The sequence below is a fragment of the Juglans microcarpa x Juglans regia genome, chromosome 8D (genome assembly GCF_004785595.1).
Source record: "Juglans microcarpa x Juglans regia isolate MS1-56 chromosome 8D, Jm3101_v1.0, whole genome shotgun sequence".
NCBI lineage: Eukaryota > Viridiplantae > Streptophyta > Magnoliopsida > Fagales > Juglandaceae > Juglans > Juglans microcarpa x Juglans regia.
The window spans coordinates 3492228-3516529 of record NC_054608.1 but is presented as its reverse complement, the minus strand read 5'-3'; the positions used below and the strand labels follow the sequence as shown (position 1 = coordinate 3516529).

Below are 24302 nucleotides of genomic sequence, written 5' to 3'. Positions count from 1 at the left end.
ATAACAATACCATATAATATATATACTTTAAAAATATCTAATAATTACTTACACTTGAACTCGAGTACTTTTTCGAAAGGATGCTTAGGAGGAGTAGTCAATATTGGCTCACTCAATTCTTTTTTGTAAAACAAAAGCTCTATGATCAAAATAGATTAGAATCTCTATTAATCTATCTTAGATATTTTCAATGTATGAAAAATAATAGCAACATATAATCCCATGGATTCCGCTACGTATAACTACCCTTGCGGAACCGCCGTGTAACCGGCTAACGTAGCAAGTTGCCACATCTTCACTTGACCAAAAAAAAAAAAAAAAAAAAAAAAAAAAAAAAAAAAAAAAAAAAAAAAAAAGAAATGAAAATCGAGAGAAGAAGAAAGCATCGGATTGAATCCAACAACACTTCACCCAGCAACTGAAACCTAGAGTGAAAGAAAGAAGGGGGCTACGAGTGAAACGTAGAAGGAAGAAGGAAGAAACTGAGAAGTCCTTATTTTTGTCACCCAAACCCATTTCTGTAGAGCATTTCGAGTGACTAAAAATGTCCAAATCCATTTCTGCAGAGCATTTGGAGTGACTAAAAATGCTCAAACCAGTGCTTTCGAGTGACTGAAAAATTGGAAATGATAGGAAAATGGCACAGAAATATTTTCCAAAAAAAAAAAATGTTCAAGATCAATTAGAAAGCAAGAGGAATTTACCCAAAAAAAAAAACAGGAGAAAGCGAGAGGAAATTACCTACAAGCTGAGATTGAACCAAAAACGCATGATAAAGAGCACAGAACTAAGAATGAGAGATGGAACAATTTGGTGGGTTGATGAAGAAATGTACAGTATCGCTAGCTTTAACAAAGTCGCACGTAGAAGGAAGGTTGAGGGGTGAAGGAGGGGGAAGGAAGAAGGGAGAACGATGGGAAGCAACCCCAAATGAGAGAAGTGTCAAAACTATGTGTTTTGATTTAATTGAAACACACCGTTTCACTTAGTCTACCTCTCCTCATGAAACTACTGATTTCCATCTCCCTTTAAATGAAACACACCGTTTCATTAAAATGATATGGCGATTACACACCGATTGTACGATTCGCAGTGCTGCTACATACAACCGGCGTGTGCAACCGCAGTGTAACCGGCTGATGTCATATGACAGAAAATTAAAAATAGAAAAATAAAAAGAGAACATTGAAACTCGGAGTTTGATATTTTGCATTTCACATTTGAAAAGCTCAGAAGAAAACTGAGAAGAAGCAGAAGAAAGCTGAAGGAACCTTTCGCATTTGAGAAGCCATCGCATTTCGCATTTTGCACTAAAAGGAAGAAGCAGAAGAAACATAACATTAGCGGAAGGAAGAAGAAAATTTTTTTGTTGGGCATTTCAAGAAGAAACTTTGCAATCTGGTTCCGTGAGGGCTTTTTGACGGAAAGGGAGAAGCCATTTGAGAAGAAAAATGCCCAAACGCATTTCGTTGAAAAGGAAGAAGATAAACCTGCTCGCGCTCTGCTTTCTTCTCTATACTTCTTGCAATAGCCAAGAGCACAACAACTAGCTTGGCTTCTGCATAATCTGTGATCTAGAACATATGTGCAATTACCTATTTTTTAGTTGCAAAAACCCAAGGGCCAAGGCTGTGAAAAATAATGCTTTTTTAATGTCTAAATGAAGCGACCAAACGTTTGTTAAAGAGAGATGATTGCACTATGGTCAGAGCTAGAATCCCAACAAATCAGGAATTCCAACAAGCTCGATACACCACTTCGACGAATTCTTTTGCAATAGCTTCAATAGAACCAGCTCTAAATTTATGAATTTTAGAGGCAATTACATCAATGGGGACTGAATAATCGAAATGGGGACTTAGGGTTAGGGAGAAGGGATGAACGGAAGAAAGAAGAAAGCTTACAGAAGGAAAAAAAAAAAAAAAACTTAGAATTTGCTTACGAAAAGCTTACGGACAGGAAGTTAAGGAAAAAACTTAGAAAAAACTTAGAAAAAAGCTTACGGAAGGAAGAAACTTAGAATTTGCTTACGGGAAGGAAGCTTGAGGAAAAAACTTAGAAAAAATTTGGAAGAAAGCTTACCGAAGGAAGAACAAAGCAAATTTGCTTTCATCTCCCAGTTGTGCAGAAAATTGAGAATGAAACACACGTTTTATTTATCTGATGTGGCGATTACATATCAGTTGTACTGGCCGGTTGCATTCAGCATTTTTGTCCACATAATGGGCATTGTTCTTCCTTACATATTCAAACCTAAACGATACCTTACAGTTACAGACAAAGTATCCCAAAGCATGCACGTGGGAGTGAAGTATTAACTTTTACGGGACAAGAGGCGGGACCGGTCCCTCGCGAGACGTCACTTTCGCTGAAATCCAAACAAAGTCTCTGCAGCCACGCTCTCGCTATCCATCTCATCACCTTCAGAATATTCCCAGCGCCTCTCCGTACCGTCAACGCTCTGGAATGCACTGCACCTCTCGATTTAACATTGATTAATCATCTCCATTTCGTTTTTCCCATGCTTTCCCGAGAAACAAACGGATAAACGGAATCCATGAAGCCCGTAACGTTCATGAACGCCTTGTGCGAGGCTGTTAGAGCTCCGACTTTCGTCAAGGTTACGGCTTTTACCATCCTTTCCCTCTCCATCTTCTTCCTCTTCGACCGCTTCTCTTCCACTTACCCTTCCCTTATCTTCTCCCTCTCGCCTGTCACCAGAAAGGCGCCGTCTCCTCATTCTACTTATCCACTGCCACTAGCTACTAAAACGCCAACTTTGTCGTCGACGCCGCCTCCTTCTCCTCCTTCTCCGCCGTCGAAGCCGGCGCGGGTGGACATGTTGATCAGGATGGGGATAGTGGACGATACGGGGGTCATGTCGCTGGACTTTGAGGTCGGAGCCATAGACGAGAGTGTAACCGAGGAGGAGTTGAGGAGCATGAGCGGTGGGAGAGAGGAGGAGGCGGAGAAGGGTGGCCGCAGTGGCAGCTTTAAGGTTGAGAAGTACGAGGTTTGCGAGCAGAGTATGAGTGAGTATGTACCGTGTATGGACAATGAAGATGTGAACAGGCGGCTGAAATTGAGTGACAGCGTGGAGAAGTACGAGCGGCATTGCCCGGAGGAAAGGAAGGGGTTGGGTTGCTTGGTGCCGAGGCCGAAGGGTTATCAGGTCAAGATACCTTGGCCGAGGAGTCGAGACGAGGTACTGTTGATTCACAAATATTGTGTGCCTTTGTATGGTTGAGAAATGATTACAAGCCCATATGAGCCCTTATAAAAAAAAGTATAAAAATTAGAAAAATATTAGTATGCCGTCCCAATTTGACCGCTTTTTTTTATTGCTTGGCAAAATTTTTTTTTTTTTTACTTAGTGATTAAGGAAGTGTTTTTAAGTGTATTAGTGTATTTTTTTTATTTTTTAAAAATATTTAAATGTATTAAAAAAATGTGAAATGAAAAAAGCAAAAAAAAAAAAAAAAAAATAGACTGGGCGGCACGCCCAGCGGTAAATGCTGGGCGGTAGAGTAGCATTGCCCTAAAAATTATTATTTTTTATTGGTAAAACTCACTTTTTATAAAATAAATTATACAGAACTTATCTGTTTGAAACTTGTTAATTACTTTCTTTCCGTGGTGATGGTTGTTAATATTATTATTATTATTATTATTTTGTCTTCAATTGCTTGTTAGAATGACTCATGGTTATGTAGTTTTTGGATTTTTTTTTTTTCGTGGGATTGTGTAGTTAAGAAATGTGCAAATCATGGGTTTTTTATGGTTTAGCCTAATGGAAGTGGAATTTAGATAAAAGGATTAATTTCTTCGAGATAAATTAATTGATGGTCCTTTTTCTAATTGGATTACGTTTAGAGCTAGCTTGAGATTTGAGGTTCGAAATCTTATAGGTTCTTTGAAATCTAAATTTTTGTGATAATTTTGGTGCTATTTTTATAATGAGCAAGTTCAAATTTGAGTAGCTCTGAAATATATACACTTTGAAGATGTGTGAAACTACTGCGTTCTTGAATTGAGAAGCTAGAGGTAATACCGATTCATATGGTGAGAAATTTGCTTTAATTGGGGCTTTTGGGGGGAAGGAGAGCCATTATTTTGAAAAAATTATTAGGTAATGGATGAAGTGGTACTTCCATCCTATCACGTCATGAAATGCTATTTAAATTGCTTTATGCAAACCTCTAATTTTTAGTGATAACTAGATATTGCGTGAGTTTCTTTTTGAGAATGTTGGATTATTTCAAATATCCCACATTGAAAAGATAAAGAAACTTTTATTGGTTTATAAGTGAATGAGTTTCACTGTACATAAAATGGAACACAATGATAGACACAATAGTAATGTCACCCAATGCGAAGCACCGACCACACGCACATGACGCATAGATAGTAACTGCTTCATTTATTGTTAATTGTCAATTACAGTTATTTCTACACCTTTTCAGATAGTAATTGTTTCATTTAAATTCAAATTGAAACATTGCAACTGCTGCTATTACATCTATTCATTCTAAGGTTTAGTATTCAAAATTTGCAATCTGCACACTATATAAATAGTGTTGTATCCTGAGAACAGTATTGCCGGCCAGATTCTCTTTTGCAGAACTCAATTCAAGTGGGAGGTAATATTTGTCTAAGAGACTGATTAACAATCGCCTCACTGTATACCCTCTGCAATCTCTGTATGCTATTCTTGTTTTCTAACACTTGATTTATGCCATTCTGATCAAAGTTTTTTATGCACACTTTCTGAAAATGTAGCTAAAGTGGTTAGGACCTGGTTAAATTGGTGCTTGCTAATGTATGGCAGTTTGTTCTTTTGGAACATTTTCCCTTGTTTTTCAGTCTACAGCTTATCAGTGGCTCATCCAGTATAAATGTTTGAGGGGGGGCTTTTTTTTTTTTTGGGCTGAGTATGAGATATAATTGCAGGTGTGGTTGAGTAATGTACCACGTACAGGTCTGGTTGGAAATAAAGGTAGCTACAAATGGATATCAATAAGAAAAGACAAGTACATTTTTCTGGGAGGTGGCAGGGCAGATAAACACTTGAATCAGATTCTTAAGGTCGGTCTGCGACTCTGCTCTGGAATTTTTCGTCGTGTCTTAGTTTGTATCTGCATGGCATTGATTGCAATCTCTTAATTGGCAGATGGTTCCTGAAATTGCCTTTGGCCAAAAGACCCGAGTAGCCTTGGATGTTGAGAGTGGAGTAGCAGATTTTGGTGCCTTTTTGATGCAGCATAATGTGACTGCTCTGTCAATAGCAGGGAAAGATGTCCACGAGAACCAGATTCATTTTGCTTTAGAGCGTGGTGTGCCTGCCATGGTAGCAACATTTGCTACTCGGCGTCTATTGTATCCAAGCCATGCTTTTGACTTCATCCATTGTTTAGGCTGTGGAGTTAATTGGACCCTTGATGGTACTTGCTTTTCCCTCTTAAGTGATTCTTAATTATCAGAAGTTTTTGGTGATTTTCTTTCCAAATTGAATCAAAGGAAAGTAAAAACATGAAAGTAAATGTATGTGAGACTTGTTAGCCAAAGCTCTTTGACACCAATATTCCATTTTTCTTTGGCTTGTAATGGAGATGGAAAGCTGCTTCTTGAGGCTAACAGGATCCTAAGGGCAGGAGGGTACTTTGTGTGGGCAGGAGAGCCAGTTTATAAACATGAAGAGAACCTACAGAAACAATGGAAAGGTAACTCATCATGAAATTTTTACACTGAATATACCTTTCCAAGCTGCTATTGATCACTAGTGTGTTGTTACAGTTTAATAATCTTTGTTTGTAATGTCTTTCCCTGGGTTGATCTTGCAAATCCAAGAGCTTCCTTTTTATTTTTTACCGCCTGCTCTTCTGGTGATACCTGTTTTGTTGGCACCATTGTCATCTTCCTTTGGTATTGAGGAACAGAGTACTGTTATATCTTTGGATTCAAATATTCATCCTTGTGGCTTATATCTACAGAAATGGAGGATCTGACTACTCGCATTTGTTGGGAACTAGTAAAGAAGAAGGGATACATTGCTATATGGAAAAAACCTTTGAACAACAGCTGCTATCTTAATCGTGAAAGTGGAGTGCAGCCTCCATTATGTGATTCCAATGATGATCCAGACAATGTTTGGTATGACCCACTTCCCCTGCTTTGGGTTTACATTAGTTGAGTGAAATAACAGTGTATAAATCTTCATATTGCCAATCAAAATCAACAATTAGATGGCACAACTATTCCATCAGATGACGTGTGATGCTGTTGTGTTTTTCCTCAATTTTTTTCCAACCATTAAAATCATAGCGGAATCCTAGCTTGTTCATTTATAACAATCTCCACATTTTTGGCTCATGGACTCTAATTTTAGCCTGTCTTTAGTTGAGTTGAGTTGTAGGGCATGAAACATTATTTATTCTGTTCACTGTCCTTTCTATGTTCCTAATGGAATTTCAGTGTTGCAAAAATTATGGGGCAAAACGCAGTGAAGGAAATTGATGAGATTTAAGAGAGAGAATAGGACTTCAATACTAAAATTGGCTGATAGCGCACAAAATGAATAAAAGATCAATGGAGTACCCAAATCTAGGTTATTGTTGTTAGATATCTTTTATGAAAGGAAAGAACTTTGCTGGAACTGATGAGATTTCTTTCATTTTTGTAACATTGTTCTGGCAGAGAAAAGATACCAAATGATGTTAACTTCAGTATCTTGATTGAAATTTTTGCATGTAAATTTTTAACCAATAATTTTCTGAGAGTTACAACCCACATCTGAGCAATGGTACAATATGGGATCCCATACATAACGTACACTCATCAGTTAGTATGAGGTATCACAATCTCCTCACGTCACTTCTGGTTGAGATAGACTCTTATATAATTTGTAACGCTTCAAGAGAGACCCAAATCACGTCTAGGTCAATATTTTAAAAGAACTAGTCAATAGTACAATTAGAGTCCTATTGGAATTATTATAAAGAGCAAGAACTTCTCATTTTCAAGCAAAACAATGTGAGTTCCCATGAACTACGTACACTTATCAATATGGGGGTATCATAGTGGTACTTTTCGCAGGTACGTTGGTTTGAAGGCATGCATCACTCCATTGTCAGAGAATGGATATGGAGCTAATGTAACTACATGGCCTGCACGCCTTCATTATCCACCAGACAGGCTCCAGAGCATAGAAATGGACGCCTACGTATCCAGAAAGGAAATTTTCATGGCAGAGTCGAAGTATTGGAATGAGATAATATTTAGCTATGTTCGTGGTTTCCGCTGGAAAGACTTCAAACTAAGAAATGTGATGGACATGAGAGCTGGATATGGAGGGTACACCATTTAATAACTCTAGATACTTTTGACAAACTACTGCAAAGTAATTAGGAAGTTTTATAAAGCCCTGTATAACTTTTTCCTCGAGTGGTCAAAAAGAATTTCAAATCATTCTGATTGCATGTGGCAGGTTTGCAGCAGCATTGCATGATCACCAGATTGATTGCTGGGTTATGAACGTTGTTCCTGTTAGTGGACCCAATACCTTGCCTGTTATCTATGACCGTGGACTTATAGGAGTTAGGCATGACTGGTATGTGCCATGCCCCTTCAACTGTATTTTTTGAAATTGGTGATTCTTTTGTTCATTTTTAGGTAGTTTCGTAGCCTTTTCTTGGAATCTATTGACCATCATTCATCAAGATGCTCAAACTTTCGTTTCCAGGTGCGAGCCATTTGACACTTACCCTAGAACGTATGACCTGTTGCATGCAAATGGTCTCTTCACTGTTGAGAAAAAGAGGTCGGAATTATGCTCTCTCTCACACCTGGATTTGTTTCATTCTTGCAAAGCTCGCATTATATTAGAATGTTATCTTGTCTCAGGCACAAATGTGATATCTCAACCATCATGCTTGAGATGGATCGAATTCTAAGACCCGACGGGCGTGTTTATATACGTGACAAGGTATCAGTTATTGGGGAAGTGAAAGAAATTGCATCTGCATTGGGATGGGCATCTGCACTACGTGATACTGAAGAGGGGCCTTATTCAAGCTCCATTATGTTAATATGCGATAAACGTATGTGAACTGCTTGATTGTGGGAAAGCCGGTAGTAAGCACTTACAATGTCTCTTTGCCCTGATTGTCATTCACTCTGCTCTGTGAAAGGAGTCTTCCTGAAGAGTGAAGTCTCACCAAGATGGAAGGCGCTGCGACTAACCGGCTCTCAACCCATCTCTCAATCCAAACCAGCTCTAACTAATATGACATATTTTCTATGGAATATACATCCCTAGATTAGATTGGTCAAGAATAGCACATGAACAAGATTGTTCAAAACTTGCAACATAATTATGAATACGATTAAAGTACCGAGAAAGGTTCTGTTCATATGACAATGTATGTTATCCTGTAACTTGCAGCATATCTAGTACTATAGAAACTGGCTTTCTTATATATAAAGGTGATTTTTTTTCCTTTTTTTTTTTTTTGGTCATTTTTCCCAGAAGAGAGGAAGGGGAAAAGAAAAAGGCAAAAGGGAAAAAAACAAGGGGACGGGGAAACCTAAAGTCAGTTAGAAGCAGAGCTGGTTGTACATGGAGCTGTTCAATTAGGTGGGTACCGTCATCTGCGGCCTTTCTTGGTTACCAGCTGCCTTCTTCCTTGAACGCTGTTAGTTCCATCTCGTCTTGTACAATTTTTAATATTTTCCCAACAAGCGTACTTTGTCAAAGATGATGAGATTAGAAAAAACTTGTTTCAAGAACTTCTGGGAAACCAAGCTGATGAGTACATATTTTGAAAGAATAATACTACTCATCATTCTAATTTGCATCATCCTCTGATTATCTCATGATGTGGTATTATATGTTTGGAGACTATTTATTATATTTCACTTTATTTCTCGGCTTTCCAAACAAACCAACAAATACTCACTCCCTTCAACTCCTAGACACCATCTTTATGGTTTAAACCTGCTCCTCTGCTCCGATTCACAATAATTGATAACACACTAGAAACGCAGTGGGTGATAAGATTGAGGAACAAACCCATGCCCTCCATATTCTCTGGAGGAAGTCCCACCTCATGCCATAAACTCAGGGGCGGTACACAGTACCTGTTCTTAGCAGAAACCAGAAATCCAAGCACCCTCGTGGATAAAAAATGGATGAAATAAGAATGTAACTGACAGGTGATTATAATGTATAGAATAATCATTCTCACGTAATCTCTTTGTAAAAAAATAGATCAAACAATATAAAAAAAAAAAACTTCTTTTTAGTGGAACCTATTTTCTACAAAACTTGTACATGACATTACTAGCATGTATAAGCCAATGAGATATTGGAGTAATACATTAAAAGCAGGGCCACATGGTCTAGAAGATGGTGCCTGCTAGTCTGCGGAAACATCATACCAGCACAGTAAAAGGCTGATCCACCACCCGCCACCTCCCTCCTCTCTTCCCCTGAAGATTACGAAGCTGCTTAATAAACCTGAGTCTCACGCATTATCATTTCATGTTTTATCCGATTCTCGAGAAAATTTGCATGCTATATTCCATAGATGAGATGTAGTAAAAGGGAGTTTTCCAACGTTCAATTTGAGATTTACACAGATCATTCCCGAAGGGGTTTAAAAAAGAGAATTCCTTAGAGCCAGTCCGTCCAATAACATCCTGCCAATAGTGCACTGACACCTAGACTTTCCACCACAGTTAGTGTGAACCAGCACTACATGGAATTAGACACTGCAAAAGAGACAGCCCCCTACGCGGCCCCTTCCCCTTCGCGAGAGACACAGCCCCCTCCGAAAACCCACCCTTAGACTTTCTCATCATACCATGTTCCCCTTCCCGATCCAAACAATTTTTATCTGAATCGATCTTACACTATCTTTGGACATTTGAGAGGTGCATGTTCTTAAGAAATAAGAAATTCTAGATGTTATAAAGAAAGGAAAATGAGAAATTTTTGAAGAAATTTCTTAGATCTAGTTCAGAGAAAATTTTTTGTTTATTTAAATTTGAATTCTGAAACGAATGTTGAGGATGATGATCACCTGTCCATCAAATCCATGCACAAGCCGTTCATCATCATGGCCTTAAACTCATCGAAACTGATCATTCCATCGCCATTGCGATTGACCCTGCTGATCATCTTCCTACACTCGGCAAGCGAGCACTCGTCATTCATGCTCTTCATGACCTTATAGAGCTCTTCCGCCGATATCAACCCGTTCCCATCGATATCATAGACCGAGAACGCGTCCTTCAGATTCTCCAACACCTCCTCCGAATCACCGCCCTCAGTGTTCAGCTCGACAAACTCCTGGAAGTCGATGAAGCCGTTGCCGTTGGTGTCTACCTCTTGGATCATTTTCTAGAGCTCCTCCTCAGTGGCTGTTTGTCCCAGACTGTTCATCATGGATCCCAGCTCGGAGGATGAGATCTTGCCGTCACCATTTACGTCAAGTTCTTGAAAATCTACTCCAGCTCCGCAATCTGGGCCTTGCCATTCAGAGACGGGGAGCTAGAGGATAACGAGTTGGCGCTGATAGCTGATAGACGGGGAGAGAGACAGCCCCCTACGAAAACCCACCCCTTCGATTTAGCATTCGTTCTGGAGTGAATGTGATCCGGCTAAGCTGCTCAGTGCGAATGCAGTTCTCCTCTCAGTGATGGTTTTTGCAATTCCTATCCCATGCGCACGAGTGTAGCGTGAGTATAGTATGATTTCTGAGGTGGCAGCTTCTAAGTGGAGGGCTGTTTTTCCTAGAAGATTAGACTGACCGCTTAGCAGCGGTTCTGTTAAAAAAAATGTAAGATTTGGGGTGCAAAATGAAAGAAGCAAAACAAGCTAGGCAAATTCAAATTTAGGCACCAAAATTCATTAGAAAGCTTGCCAACCAAACCAGATAGTTCGCTTCATCCAGACAAAAGAAGTTCATCTACACTCAATATTGCATTAGAAAATGGATCCATATCCCAAGTTAAAGAGTGACCATTGCTTCACATCATCATACCTAAAAAAAACCCTGTACTTGCCTATAGCTCGGGTGAAGAATCCTTGTGAGCAGCAGTATTAACCCGTTTGGAGAGATAAGCTTCGTAGATTTCCACTACAAGTCGAGGATCCTTCTCCACAAGGTCCACGTACTCCGCTTTTGTAGTAAGCTTGTCCATGTTGTCCGTGATCAATGATAAAGCCGAATCAAGCATAAGCTTAGCATTGTGCTGGTGTGCAAAGGCATAGCTCATTATAGAACTGTCCCAGTTTAGTTTTGACACCAAGAACTTCTCACAGTACGTCTTGAGATGCTTTACCTGGTATTTTTCAGCCAATACTAAAAGGTCACAAGCCATTTGCTCATCAAGGCATGCTTCAGCAGTGTACAAATAGTTGACAAAGACACGAAGGGCATCATACGATACATCACCAATCTTGATGGTGCCAGTACGGCTTTCTTCCATCTCATTCTCGAGCATTGCCCTAAACACTGGGGAACGGCTAACCTGATCATATAATCAAAGGTAAAATATTAATTAAGTCAGCACAGTACACTTTTGCCAAGGGATTTTGCATTAAGGAGGTAACAACTTTGCCACTGATAGCTTTAGACTCTTTGCACCTCAGTTTTAGTCAAGTTCAAATCCGCAAAACACAAAACCCAGTATTTACATTACTATAGTAGAAAATGCAGTGATTTAGGAACGAGTGTAGCCACAATCGATAATATAGAAGCATTTTGAAAGAAATGGATAATGCCTCACAGTAATACATAAAGATTAATGATACTCGCACAATATATTTCACAACCCATGTTATGCACAGAGTAGAGTGCAAATAGTCGAGCGGCCCGGTGATGCACACTGTTCACGGTTTAAGAGAATATGATTACGAACCCAAAACCAAACTTCGGTCTTCTCCACTACTTAAAGTTCGTACATTCACAGCAAGCATGATTGAGCAACTAAAGTTACTAAACACAGCAAATAAAGTTGATTATTTTACAGATCAAACAACACGATCATCAACCCAGTTTCACCAACTCAAAAAGCAAGAAACTTGGTATACAAATTCAAATGCAAACTCATACGAATAATCAATGCCACAAAATTTTCCCAGAACAAATAAAGAGGAGGAGAAAAAAAGAGAGGACTTGAGTTGGTTACTGACGAGAAGGGCCTTATGGGCAGGGACGGGGACAGCGGGTCCGGCAGAGGGGTCATCGGAGGAGGCGACGAGGACGACGTCGGTGAAGCCAGGAACAATGGGACGGCCGTGGTAGTGGAGGTCAAGGGGAGACCAGAATCTGAGGAAAGCAACCTTGGCTTTCAAGTCATCGATCTCACTCTTCAGCTCCTCCTCCGTCTCGTTCGCCTCCTCGTAGCACTCCTTGCACGTCCCCGCGACGCTCGCGTCGTACAACTCCGTACACGACAAGCACCTCATCGTCTTCAACCTTCGATGCAACAGACAGTGCTTCAAACCTTGGTCCCAAAGACTTGGTACTTCTTTTGGGAAGGCCAATCATAATAAATTAATAATCTTTAATTCTTAGTATGATTTTTGGAAAAAGCTACTCTTCTGGTAGCTTTACCGCTGGATTTTTTTTTTTTTTTTTTAAACTTAATCATTAAATAAGTATTTTTTAATAATATTAAAAAAAATGAAAAAAAACTAGCGGCCGGTATGGGCCGAAAAATACATAATAATACACGTTAAAAAAAAAAAAAAAAAAAAAAAAAAAAAAAGAAGAAGAAGAAAAAAGAACTAGCGGGAGCTCCCGTCTGTATAGCCACCCATGATTTTTATCTCTCGGAAATGTTCTAAATACCATACCGGACGTCATACCGGTCAAGGCACTGAAATGAAATATCTTGATATCAGTATAGTTTTGTGTACCATTTCGAAATAGTCGATATATGAATAAATTATACATAAAAATATATATAAAAATTACATTCCAAAATAATAGTTTATATATAAATAAATTATATATAAATACATATATATATAAATTATAAAAAGTTTAATTTGAATTGAGGGTCAAAAAATGAATTTGTAGTCTGAAAAAATGAAAAAAAAAATTAAAAGCCAAAATATCGGCCAATATAGGCCGATACGAAATATATGTAATACTTGTACCGGACCAGTAGTCAGTACGGCATATTTCAATCGTACCAGCCGGTATGGTACGATATTTAAAACAATACTTTAAGGTCTAAATTTTAATAAAAAAAACTTTAACATTTTTACAAAATCTCATCTCCATCCGATTGCCTATTTGAAGATAAGCATTTGAGATTTGAACGGTGACAAGTTAAATATGGAGAGTTACTATTTATCTATAAATTCATTTTTACAAATATTTTATTTTAATCAATAAAACAAGTTCTTTTTCTAATCATCTATATTTTTTCTCACTTATATTTATTATAGTTGAAATTTGAAAAAATTGTCACCATTGAGATGACCCAATTTTTTTTCTAAAAAAAAAAAATTAACCATTTGTGAAAATATGACTTTTTTTAAATATTATTGTTACGCAAGTACTAATTTTAAAAATATTATTGTTTAGAGAAATAAGTCGTTTAAAAAAATTCATTATAGATGAAAAATCGAAAAAAATGGGTAAAAAAATAATTAAATAATTATAAGAATGTGAAAAAAAAAAGTTAAAAAATTTACTTCCGCTCTTTTCTCGAAAGACCAAAAAAATGAGTAGTTAAAAATGTACAAAATGAGTAGAAAAACTAATAAAGAAATAATAGAGAAAGATTTTTAATAGAATAGAAAAAGAATATGAAGTGAGATGTATGAGGTTTTTTAAAAATGAGTAAAATTTAGAAAAATATTTTAGTAAATGTGTTTTTTAACCAAATTATAGGAAAATTTTGGTGATGTTACAGGAACTGAGAAACATGATCGAGAAAATGGACCGAATGATTTGGCAAGCCATGTTACTTTGAAAAAAAAAATGTGTAGGGAAAACGAAACTGGTCTGAAGACTCTAAACCAATAGGATTTCTCTCTCATTTTGCCAAATTTGGTATGAGCTCTAGGGAAAACGAAATTTCTCCCTAATTTTGCCGTCCCTATCCCTTATAACTATAAAACCCTCTTTCTCCTCCCTCCTTCCATCACTCACAGAATCCTTCAAGACCTCTAATGTCAGTGTTACACGCTTAGGGGAAGAGGAAATGACAAACTTATTTGGAGAGCAAGTAGCCTCAAGGAGCGAAAAAAGAAGAAGATTTCTTTGACATTCAATTCTTAATGATTTACATTCAACCAAAATCCATCCATATAGCAGAGAGTGGCAACAAACTTGTAACAACCTATTACAGAATGAGAATAACTTCACATAGGCCAACTCGTTTTTCCCCACATAATAAAGTCCAATGAAAACATGCAACGTACGCCATACATTGTGATACCCGGTATTTTAGTGTATTTTAATTGAATGAGTATTTTAATTAATTTAAATGTTGGTTCTCTTGTTTTAAATTTATCAGATTTCTCGTTGGTTTATTTTTATGATTTTTAAGTTGTGAAATTTATTTTGATATGCTTTCTTAATATTAATTATTGTTTTCCATTTAAATTGCTCTTTAATTTAAATTAGTTTGTTGTGGGCTTTAAAATTATTGTGTTTTTGGATTTTTATTATTATGTATTTTAGATACGTTTAAATTATTTTATCCAACTTACTATTTTGAAATTCTTTTCGTTAGATCAATTTTGTGACCCAAGTTGTGAGGATTGGACCTCATCTCTTTTCCTCATTTTTTTCCTTTCTCTTTCTCTTTCTCTTCTTCTCTTCTTTTTCTTTTTCTTTCATTTATTTTTCTCCTTTCCACTGCATCTCTCTCCTCCCGCGCGCGTGACAACCCTCCCCTCTCTTCCCGTCCGATTTCCATTCAGCCCATAGCGTCGTCGTGTGCCATCCATTGCCGTCACCACCCCTCCCATTCTTTTCCCCACCGGCCGGCGACCTCACCAATCCATTTTCAGCTCCTCCCTTGCCGCTATCAGCTTCCACGTGCAGCTTCAAGTCACGGCACCCTTTGTGCTCTAGCGTCGTCGTTGCGCCACCATCGGCCACCATATTTTCACCACAACACTGGCGGCCTCCCAGCTACCTAACCCACCCATCCTCAGCTCCGATCTGCCACCGGTGAAGCCCCTCCATCTCTAATTTCGATTTGGGTGTTTTGGCTTTCAACCGCCACCAACGGCCAACTACCACCACCATTAGCTTCACCAATACCTCTAAGATCTTCTCTAGTAATCTCAAGTCTTTGTTTGTCCCCGTTCAAAAGTTAGATTTTTGAGACCCACGACCCTTGTCCATTTTGTACTGTTACATTGCTGTGCCGCCACTTCTAGCACTTCCGTGATCCTTCGAAAATTATATTATAGCATTGTAAGTATTTTCTCAAAGAACTTTTGAGATTTAAATGTATTTTTGCACTAACTCATATTTACTGTGAACTGGTTGATTATGCTGAACTGAGTCTGAGGAGTAAGGGGGTCGGTTGGATTGAAGGATGTAGTTGTTGTGCAATTGGATTATGTGGGGATTTGTTGGTTGTTAGATATTTATGTTGTCTTGTACACTCCATAATTGCACGCATGTTCATGTTTGTAAATGAAAACTGTGTTTTCGCATAATTGCATACATGTTTATGTGTTTTTTGAAAACTGGATTTTCATATGAGAAATGGTTTTTGGGTGCGTGTGTATCACGACCCCAAGCCGAAATGGGGCATTATCTCGGTGGAGCTCCTTTGGTCATTCAGGAGCGGAATATACTGAGTGACGTCTCCTGAGTTGTCGTTGGGCAACAATGGGGTCGGAAGGGATGACAATGCTCTTGTGCCGACTTCGTGGCCCCTCTTGCTAGCGGGGGCTAGAGGATGCTTAGCCATAAATGCGCTGGGTGCGGAACTGGACATTGCTCGTTAGGAAGTCACTTGCACGGTCATTACCCGTGATGTGACGAAGGGAGCCAGGGTGTGCGGATGATCCCTAAGGGAGATCATGGTGCATACGGTTAAAATAGATATTGGGTCATTTTTTGAGAAAATGACGGTTTTTGATAAATGGATGTGGACCATTTTTTGGAAAAATGGTGGATATGGGTTGTTTTCTAGGAAAATTGCGAGTTTTGGATAAAAGGATTTTATGTGAATCATTTTCTGGAAAATGTTTTAAAAATGAGATTTTGGCGTGCGTTGGAAAATAATCATTTTCAGGAAAAATGATTTTTTAGGTCTAATGCATATTTCATCATATGAATGCATAATTGTTGGTTGTATTAATGCATTAGTATCTTGTGGGTTGTTTGGATTATTACTTACCTGCGGTACTGTTTTATAGTATCGTAGATATTGATGCAGATGATGCTAATGTTGAGCCTGAGGATTTGGCTCCATCGGAGGAGTGATTTGAGATCACTCACTCGTGTTTGAGATTTCTTTCCCGCTTGTTGAATTATGTATTTTGGAATTATTATGTTTTATGAAATAACTGTATTATTCTTTAAAACATTTTGTTTTAAGGGAATTTGTATTAAACAATTCTGGTACCTAGTCGATGAATTTAAATTATCCGTTGCTTTATTTTTGTTGTACATTGTTGCATGTACACACACTTGGCACTTCTCGTTGGGATGCGTGACCGTATTGTCATCATTTGGGCGTCTCGATTCCCGAGTTTCCGTACGTGGGTTTCGGGGGCGCCACAGGTGGTATCAGAGTAGTTCAGCTTTTGGTAAAACCACATCTCCCGTAGGTGAGGTACCAAAATTTTTTAAAAAGTTGTAAATTGAAATTGTTTATTATAAAGTATGATATATTTATGGGTTTTATTCTATTTTATTTTATGTTGTTTTATTTTATTTTATTTTATTTTGTTTTGTTTTGCTTTATTTTGTTGGTTTTGTCTGGAGTTGAAAAGTGGGTTAAGGGTTACGCTTTGGCAGGAAGATGGTACGACTGTGAATGTCATTGTTAGGTATGAACATTTAGTGTAGTAGGCCTGAACTCTTAACGATTGATTTGTTTTTAATATCGAAACTCGAAGGGAACGACATGGTCTAGGTGAACTCTATAGAATAGGAACTTAAGTCGCAACTGAGGAGGGGAATAGCATTAAATCGCTCTGGATAATTGAGATCTTAGGTTCCGTAGAATTTATGTAATGAGTCTATGGAGTAGGAGGTTGTAAGTTCAACGAACTTCAATGATAGATTTATGAGAAATTCATCTAAGGTTTGATGCCCTATAGTTTTTAAGAAATAAGTTTATGGGTTTTAAGGTGGTAGGTTCAACAAGCATTTGAGAGATTTATTAAATTTGAAGTTTTAGATTTTGGCGACTCAGATAAGCAATTTGGTATCATTTTGGGCTTTAGAATCTACAAGTTTTTTTTAAGGCGATTGTTTTAGATTTAAGGTCATTGATCTTGTAGATTTCTGAGATTGAATCTTATATGATTTAAGGTTGTAGAATTGCAAATTTGAAGGATTGATTTACAATAAGATTTGAGTTCTTAGTTTTGTAGACTTGGTACACTAGCTTGATCTATTCTGGAGATTGATTCGTCTGTAACCTTTAAAGTGGGGTTGATCAGAGTTGAGTTACTGATATGAAAATTTTTTTAGAAGAGAATTTATTTGGGGATGGAAGCTAATGATCTAGTTCGTGTAATTTCTGAGGATTGAAGATATTGATTTAGTTTGAAAAATGATTGTTTTTAGCTCGAGGTTACAGTAGCAGGTTTAGGATTTGATCCATATCAATTTTAAGGATAATAGATGGTATAGATTTAGGAAATGATTCTTGTTGATTTTGAGGATATAGGTCCAGTGATGGAAATGGTAGGGAGGATTATTGGTTTTGGCTAAAGATGCGTGAGATCGATGCGTAGTAGTGGTGAGTGTGTATGGATTTCAGAGAGTACAAGTCCTTGTCTCATTTTTGGTTTGGAAGGAAGTGGCTTTAGTAGGTATTGAAGAGGAGTCAACACGATAGTATTAAATTCAAGAGATTTTGACTTGGAGTTTTTGATGAGTCGATTGGAGTGTATAGTTGAAGTGGGTTACCTAATGGAATAATGGTTGACAATAACTGTTGTGATTATCTTCAGGAATTAATTGTGACTTGAGGTCACCTAGGAATTTAAATTTTGAGGTTATACTTTCCTTTGGAGATTGAGCATCCAGTTGGGAGAATTCAAAACATTGTTATTTAACTTAAAGAGAGATTGATGGGTCGCCATGTATTGTGCATGATAAAATCTTGGAAGTTGAAGTTTAGGCATAAGTGGTGGATAACATAATCAAGTATGTGAGTTAATAAAACATTAGGATCCATGGGTGTTGTGCAATAGTTTTTGGTGGATTGAACATTTGAGTAGTATGGCTTGCCTTAAGTTTAATGGTGATGTACTATTGAAAGAACTAGTCATGTTAATATTAGCTTATAGGAGTAGAAGTAGGTGGGCGAGTTACCAAGAAGGTTTCGATAATGTTTTAAAGTCAATAGTGGTTCGTAGTGAGTTTAGACACCGCTAGATTAGATGATATTTACAATTGAGGTGATGAGCTTTTGGGTTTAGGTTGTCGGGTAGAAGTTTAAATGCACTCTTATTGGTTGGCCGGAATGGATTCAAGCCTTTTAGGGTATGTTCCATAATCGCATATGAGACAGGTGTATTTTGGGGTAATGTTACTTGTTTTCAATTTGGGATTCTGAGGTTGATTGATATTGGTTTTCTGTCAATGAACATGGATGTATTTTGTGGAATATTGATTTTGATTAAGGCAGCGGGAGTTAATTGAGGAAATGAGTGATAACTCATGGTTTTGGGGAATAGAGTATTTTCTACCAAAATGTGGTAAGAGTTTTTTGGTTAGTAGGTATGGAGCCCACCTTGTACTCGATGGTGTTATTTTTATGAAGATATAAATTTTAGGCATGTGGCGAATTATTAGAGTGTGAAGCAGGAGCGTGATATTTTGGTTGTAATTAGAGTCTAAGTTTTGTGCCGATTTTGAGGAATTAGTGGTGACTTGAAATTTTGAGACGATACTTATAGTTGGAGATTAATCACTCAGTTGAACCAATTATGTTATTGATGGTTAACTTTGGAAGTGTCCATTAGGTTACCAAAGATAGAATATAATGAAGGTTTAGAAGTTATAGCATAGGAGTCGATTGAGGTTAGTGCAGATTATTGTATGAAGCTATTAATCATTGAAATTTACTAAACGTTGTATTAAGGTTCTTGTGGAAAATGAGATTTTATATAACATAGCAACCTTAGGAATACTGGGTGTGATGTGCCATTGGGGGACTAATGCAAGTATGATGGATATTGCCATGTTTATTAAGAAATGTGACACGTGCCGTCAAGTTAAGGCTGAGCATTAGAGACCTGCTGGTAAACTTCAACCTCTCCCTATTCCTGAGTGGAAGTAGGATGACATTTCTATGGATTTTGTAGTGGGTTTTCCGCGGACTCCTAGTGGAAAGAACTTGGTTTGGGTGATTGTTGATCGGTTGACCAAGAGTGGCCATTTCTTGCCTATCAATAATATCAACTCTTTGGGAAAGTTGACTTGGTTGTATGTCAAAGAGATGCTGCGTTTGTACAGAGTACCCAAGAGTATTGTGTCGGACCAGGACCCGTGGTTCACATCCCATTTTTGGAAAAGTTTGCAGGCAGCTTTAGGCATTAAGTTGAAGTTTAGTACTGCACATCACCCTTAAACTGGCAGTCAATCAGAGCGCATTATTTAGACTCTTGAGGATATGTTGCGGGCTTGTGTTATGGAATTTCAGGGAAGTTGGAAAAATCATCTGTTGCTAATAGAGTTTGCTTATAATAACAGTTTTCATGCCTCAATTCAGATGGCCCCGTATGAAGTTTTGTATGGAAGGAAGTGCAGATCACCTTTGTGTTGGGATGAAGTTGGCGAGAGTAAATTAATTGGACCTGAGATAATTCAAGAAATGAAAAATCAAGTTCGGGTTATAAGAACTAAAATGGGGAAGCACAAAGTCGTCAGAAGAGTTATGCAAATACGAGGAGACGAGACTTATCATTTGATGAAGGTGACTGGGTTTACCTCAAAGTCTCTCCTATGAAAGGCGTTAAGTGTTTTGGTAAGAAATGAAAGCTTAGTCCGATGTATGTGGGCCCTTTTCAGATTGTGGAGAAGGTTGGGCTTGTTTCTTATAGAGTTGCGTTGCCGAATTATTTTGGAGAAGTTCATGATATGTTCCATGTGTCGTCATTGAAGAAGAGTTTTGGACAACAAGAATCGAGTTTTGTCGACCCAGAACGCATTCAACTTCAGCCTAACCTTACTTATGAAGTTGTCCCGATGCAGATTGTAGATTTGAAAGAGCAAAGGTTAAGGTCCAAGACGATATCTTTGGTGAAAGTGTCATGGGGTGATCTATTGGCTCAAGATTTCTCTTGGGAGAGAGAGGCCGACAGGAGGGAGCAAAATTCGTATTTGTTTAGTTGACCCTGACGGTATGTTTCTTAAGTCTGCTTTTAATTGAATCTTATCCATGTCTTAGCTTTAATGTTTGATCTTACCAATTTCGAGGACAAAATTTTATTTAAGGGGGGAAGATGTGATATCCCGTATTTTAGTGTATTTTAATTGAAGGAATATTTTAATTAATTTAAATGTTGGTTCTCTTGTTTTAAATTTATCGGATTTTTCATTGATTTATTTTTATGATTTTTAAGTTGTGAAATTTAGTTTGATATGCTTTCTTAATATTAATTATTATTTTTCATTTAAATTGCTCTTTAATTTAAATTAGTTTGTTGTGGGCTTTAAAATTATTGTATTGTTGGATTTTTATTATTATATATTTTAGATACGCTTAAATTATTTTATTCAACTTACTGTTTTGAAATTATTTTCGTTTGATCAATTTTGTGACCCAAGTTGTGAAGATTGGATCTCATATCTTTCCCTCATTTTTTTTCCCTTTCTCTTTCTCTTCTTTTTCTTTTTCCTTCATTTCTTTTTCTCCTTTCCACTGCATCTCTCTCCTCCTGTGAGCATTACAACCCTCCCCTCTCTTCCCGTCCGATTTCTCTTTAGCCCATAGCGCCGCCGTGTGCCGTCCATTGTCGTCACCGGCCTTCCCATTCTTTTCCCCACCGGCCGGCGACCTCACCCATCCATTTTCAGCTCCTCCCTCGCCGCTATTAGCTCCCATCCACAGCTCTAAGCCGTGGCACCTTTTGTGCTCTAGTGCCTCCGTCGTGCCACCATATTTTCACCACAACACCGACAACCTTCCATATACCTAGCCCACCCATCCTCAGCTCCGATCTGCCACCAATGAAGCCCCTCTTCCATCTCCATTTTCGATTTGGGTGTTTTGGCTTTCAACCATCGTCTACACCGCCACCCACGGCGAACTACCACCACCATTAGCTTCACCAACACCGCTAAGTCCTTCCCTAGTAATATCAAGTCTTTGTTTGTCCCCGTTCAAAAGTTGGGTTTTTGAGACCCACGACCCTTGTCCATTTTGCACTGTTACATTGTTGTGCCTCCACTTCTAGCACATCTGTGATCCTTCAAAAATTATATTATAGCACTGTAAGTATTTTTCCAAAGAACTTTTGAGATTTAAATGTATTTTTGCACTATCTCATATTTACTGTGAACTAGTTGGTTGTGTCGGACTGAATCCGAGGAGTAAGGGAGTCGGTTGGATTGGAGGATGGAGTTGTTGTGCGATTGGATTATGTGGGGATTTGTTGGTTGTTGGATATCTGTGTCGTGTCTTGTACATTGGATAATTGCATGCATATTCATGTTTGTAAATGAAAAATGGATTTTCGCATAATTGCATATATGTTCATGTATTATTTGAAACCTGAGTTTTCATATGAAAAATAGTTTTTGGGTATGTGTGTATTACGACCCCAAGCAGATATGGGGCATTATCTCGGTGGAGCTCTTCTGGTCACTCGAGAGGGGAATATACTGAGTGACGTCTACTGGATTGTCGTTAGGCGATAGCGGAATTGGACGAGATGGTAACGCTCTCGTATCGACTCCGTGGCCCCTCTTGCTGGAGAGAGCTAGAGGATGCTTGACCACGAACGCGCTGGGCCTGAAACTGGACATTACTCGTTACGAAGTCACTCGCACGTCGTTATCCGTGGTGTGACGAAGGGAGCCAGGGTGTGCGGATGGTCCTTAGGGAAGATCATGGTGCATACGGTAAAATGGATATTGGGCTATTTTTTGAGAAAATGACAGTTTTTTATAAATGGATGTGGACTATTTTCTGGGAAAATAGTGGATTTTTATGTGGGCCGTTTTCTTGGAAAATTGCGAGTTTTGGATAAAAAGATTTTGTGTGAATCATTTTCTGGGAAATGTTTTAATGGAATGTTTTGGGCCAAAATGAGATTTTGGCGTGCGTTGAAAAATAATTATTTTCAGGAAAAATGATGTTTTTGGGTCTAGTGTATATTTCATCATATGCATGCATAATTGTTGGTTGCATTAATGCATTGATATCTCGTGGGTTGTTTGGATCATTACTTACTTGCGGTACCATTTTATGGTATCACAGATTTTGATGCTGATGATACTGATGTTGAGCCTAAGGATTTGGCTCTGCCGGAGGAGTGATTTGGGATCACTCACTCGTGTTTGAGATTTATTTCCCGCTTGTTGAATTATGTATTTTGGAATTATTATGTTTTTATGGGATAACTGTATTACTCTTTAAAACGTTTTGTTTTAAGGGAATTTGTATTAAACAATTCTGGTACCTAGTCGACGAATTTAAATTATCCGTTGCTTTATTTTTGTTGTACATTGTTGCATGTATACACACTTGATGCTTATCGTTGGGATGCGTGACCATATTGTCATAATCCGGGAGTCTTGATTCTCGAGTTTCCGTACATGAGTTTCGGGGGCGCCACATACATGAAATCTGTTGTGGTTTGCATTCCAGAGGAAAAAAATCTTTTTTTCTCACAGTGGCTACGCCCCCCCTCTCTCTCTCTCATTTTTTTCTTCCCCCTAATGCCTCCTATGTCCCCACTCTCTCTTTGAAACATTTTTTTCTTCTCCCGTTGGTCTGCAACCCCCGTTGGTTATAATACAAAAGGAAGCATGAGAAATCTTTCTGATGAACATCATAAAAAACATTTCCTGTGAACAATGGAAGGAACGCATACCATGTTTGGTCTGAACAAGGAAGAATGGACACAATGGGTTGTGCCGGTCTGGAAGAATGAGCAGCAGTGGATTGCGCCGATCTGGTCTGGAGCTACATGAAGAGGTGCCGGAGGTCGCATGACGAAGTGGGCTGCACCGGTTTCTTATCTATTGATTTGGACGTGCAGCGAAGTGGCAAGGCCTCTGGGCGAATTTTTCCTCTTCCTCTTGATGGGTTTTCATGGTTAATTGGGTTCCACTATGGTGTGGTGCAGTGTATAATGGATAAATGAATTCCTCTAATGTGTCAAGATTTTATTGGCTTCCAATAATCTCCATATAGTGGATGACCTATTCCAAATCAGAACTGTTATAGAATATTCTATTTGTCCTCATCCATGCACTTACTATATTCACACAATAAAAACAATGGAAAAGATCCTAACAACTGGACTTGGGCCTCTGCCTGTTTATTTACTAGTTGATATTAAGATGGGTTGCCCATCCCATCTGTTACATTAGTTCATAAGGAAAAGAGCCCGTAGTTGCATTGGCCCAAGCCTTGAGCCCATCGAATCCAGAAGCCTAGATGCTGATCCTCGTCTTTTCCCTTCTGGCTTCGACTCCCAAGTTAGCCCCTGACAACACCCCCTCTGTTTAGAACACCTTGCCCACAAGGTGGGGGTAGGTGTACTTCAAATGGTGGTAGGGTTCCTAGGTGGCGTCTTCCTTCGTCTACCCTGGCCAATGCACCAAGATCTTGGTTATGGGTCTCCTATGAACCTGTCTGAGGCGTCAATCTAGGATCTCCGCAGGTTCTGGTTTGAGTATTCCTTGTGAATCCACTAGGGGAAGCAAGGGAATGGGCATGATTGAGGTGCACAACCTCTTCATGAGCAATGAAATGTGGAACACGGGGTGTATGTGTGTTGTCTCCAGTAACCGTAGGTGGTACACCACGACGCCGATGCGTTCTTCCACTTTGAATGGGCCATAAAATCTCGAGGAGAGCTTGACATTATGACGTTGGGCTACAAAATGTTGTTGGTAGGG

The 24302-nt window shown here is 38.5% G+C and overlaps 3 protein-coding genes across 4 annotated transcripts; 1 reads left to right on the top strand and 2 right to left on the bottom strand.

Moving 5' to 3' along the window:
- Positions 1-2309: 2309 nt before the first annotated feature.
- On the top strand, positions 2310-8493 carry LOC121243528 (probable methyltransferase PMT10). The gene is made up of 9 exons (XM_041141655.1): positions 2310-3205; positions 4951-5085; positions 5171-5441; positions 5610-5720; positions 5991-6150; positions 7093-7350; positions 7484-7606; positions 7739-7816; positions 7900-8493. Exons 1-9 carry the CDS (start codon positions 2558-2560, stop codon positions 8102-8104), a joined length of 1989 nt encoding a protein of 662 aa, XP_040997589.1. The 5' UTR covers positions 2310-2557; the 3' UTR covers positions 8105-8493.
- Positions 8494-9739: 1246 nt separating this feature from the next.
- LOC121243744 (probable calcium-binding protein CML25) lies at positions 9740-10447 on the bottom strand. The gene has a single exon (XM_041141877.1). It carries the CDS (start codon positions 10394-10396, stop codon positions 10076-10078), a length of 321 nt encoding a protein of 106 aa, XP_040997811.1. The 5' UTR covers positions 10397-10447; the 3' UTR covers positions 9740-10075.
- A 444-nt stretch (positions 10448-10891) lies between these two features.
- Positions 10892-12557, bottom strand: LOC121243742 (BTB/POZ domain-containing protein At4g08455). 2 transcript variants are annotated; one of them, XM_041141876.1, is made up of 4 exons: positions 12197-12557; positions 11344-11532; positions 11051-11253; positions 10892-11020 (listed from the first exon to the last, which is right to left on the bottom strand). In XM_041141876.1, the coding sequence occupies exons 1-3, from the start codon at positions 12470-12472 to the stop codon at positions 11065-11067; spliced, it is 654 nt and encodes a 217-aa protein (XP_040997810.1). In that variant the 5' UTR covers positions 12473-12557; the 3' UTR covers positions 10892-11020; positions 11051-11064. The 2 variants fall into 2 exon arrangements, with proteins under 2 accessions (XP_040997810.1, XP_040997809.1); XM_041141875.1 differs by having other exon boundaries at positions 11051-11532; positions 12197-12555.
- Positions 12558-24302: the final 11745 nt, after the last annotated feature.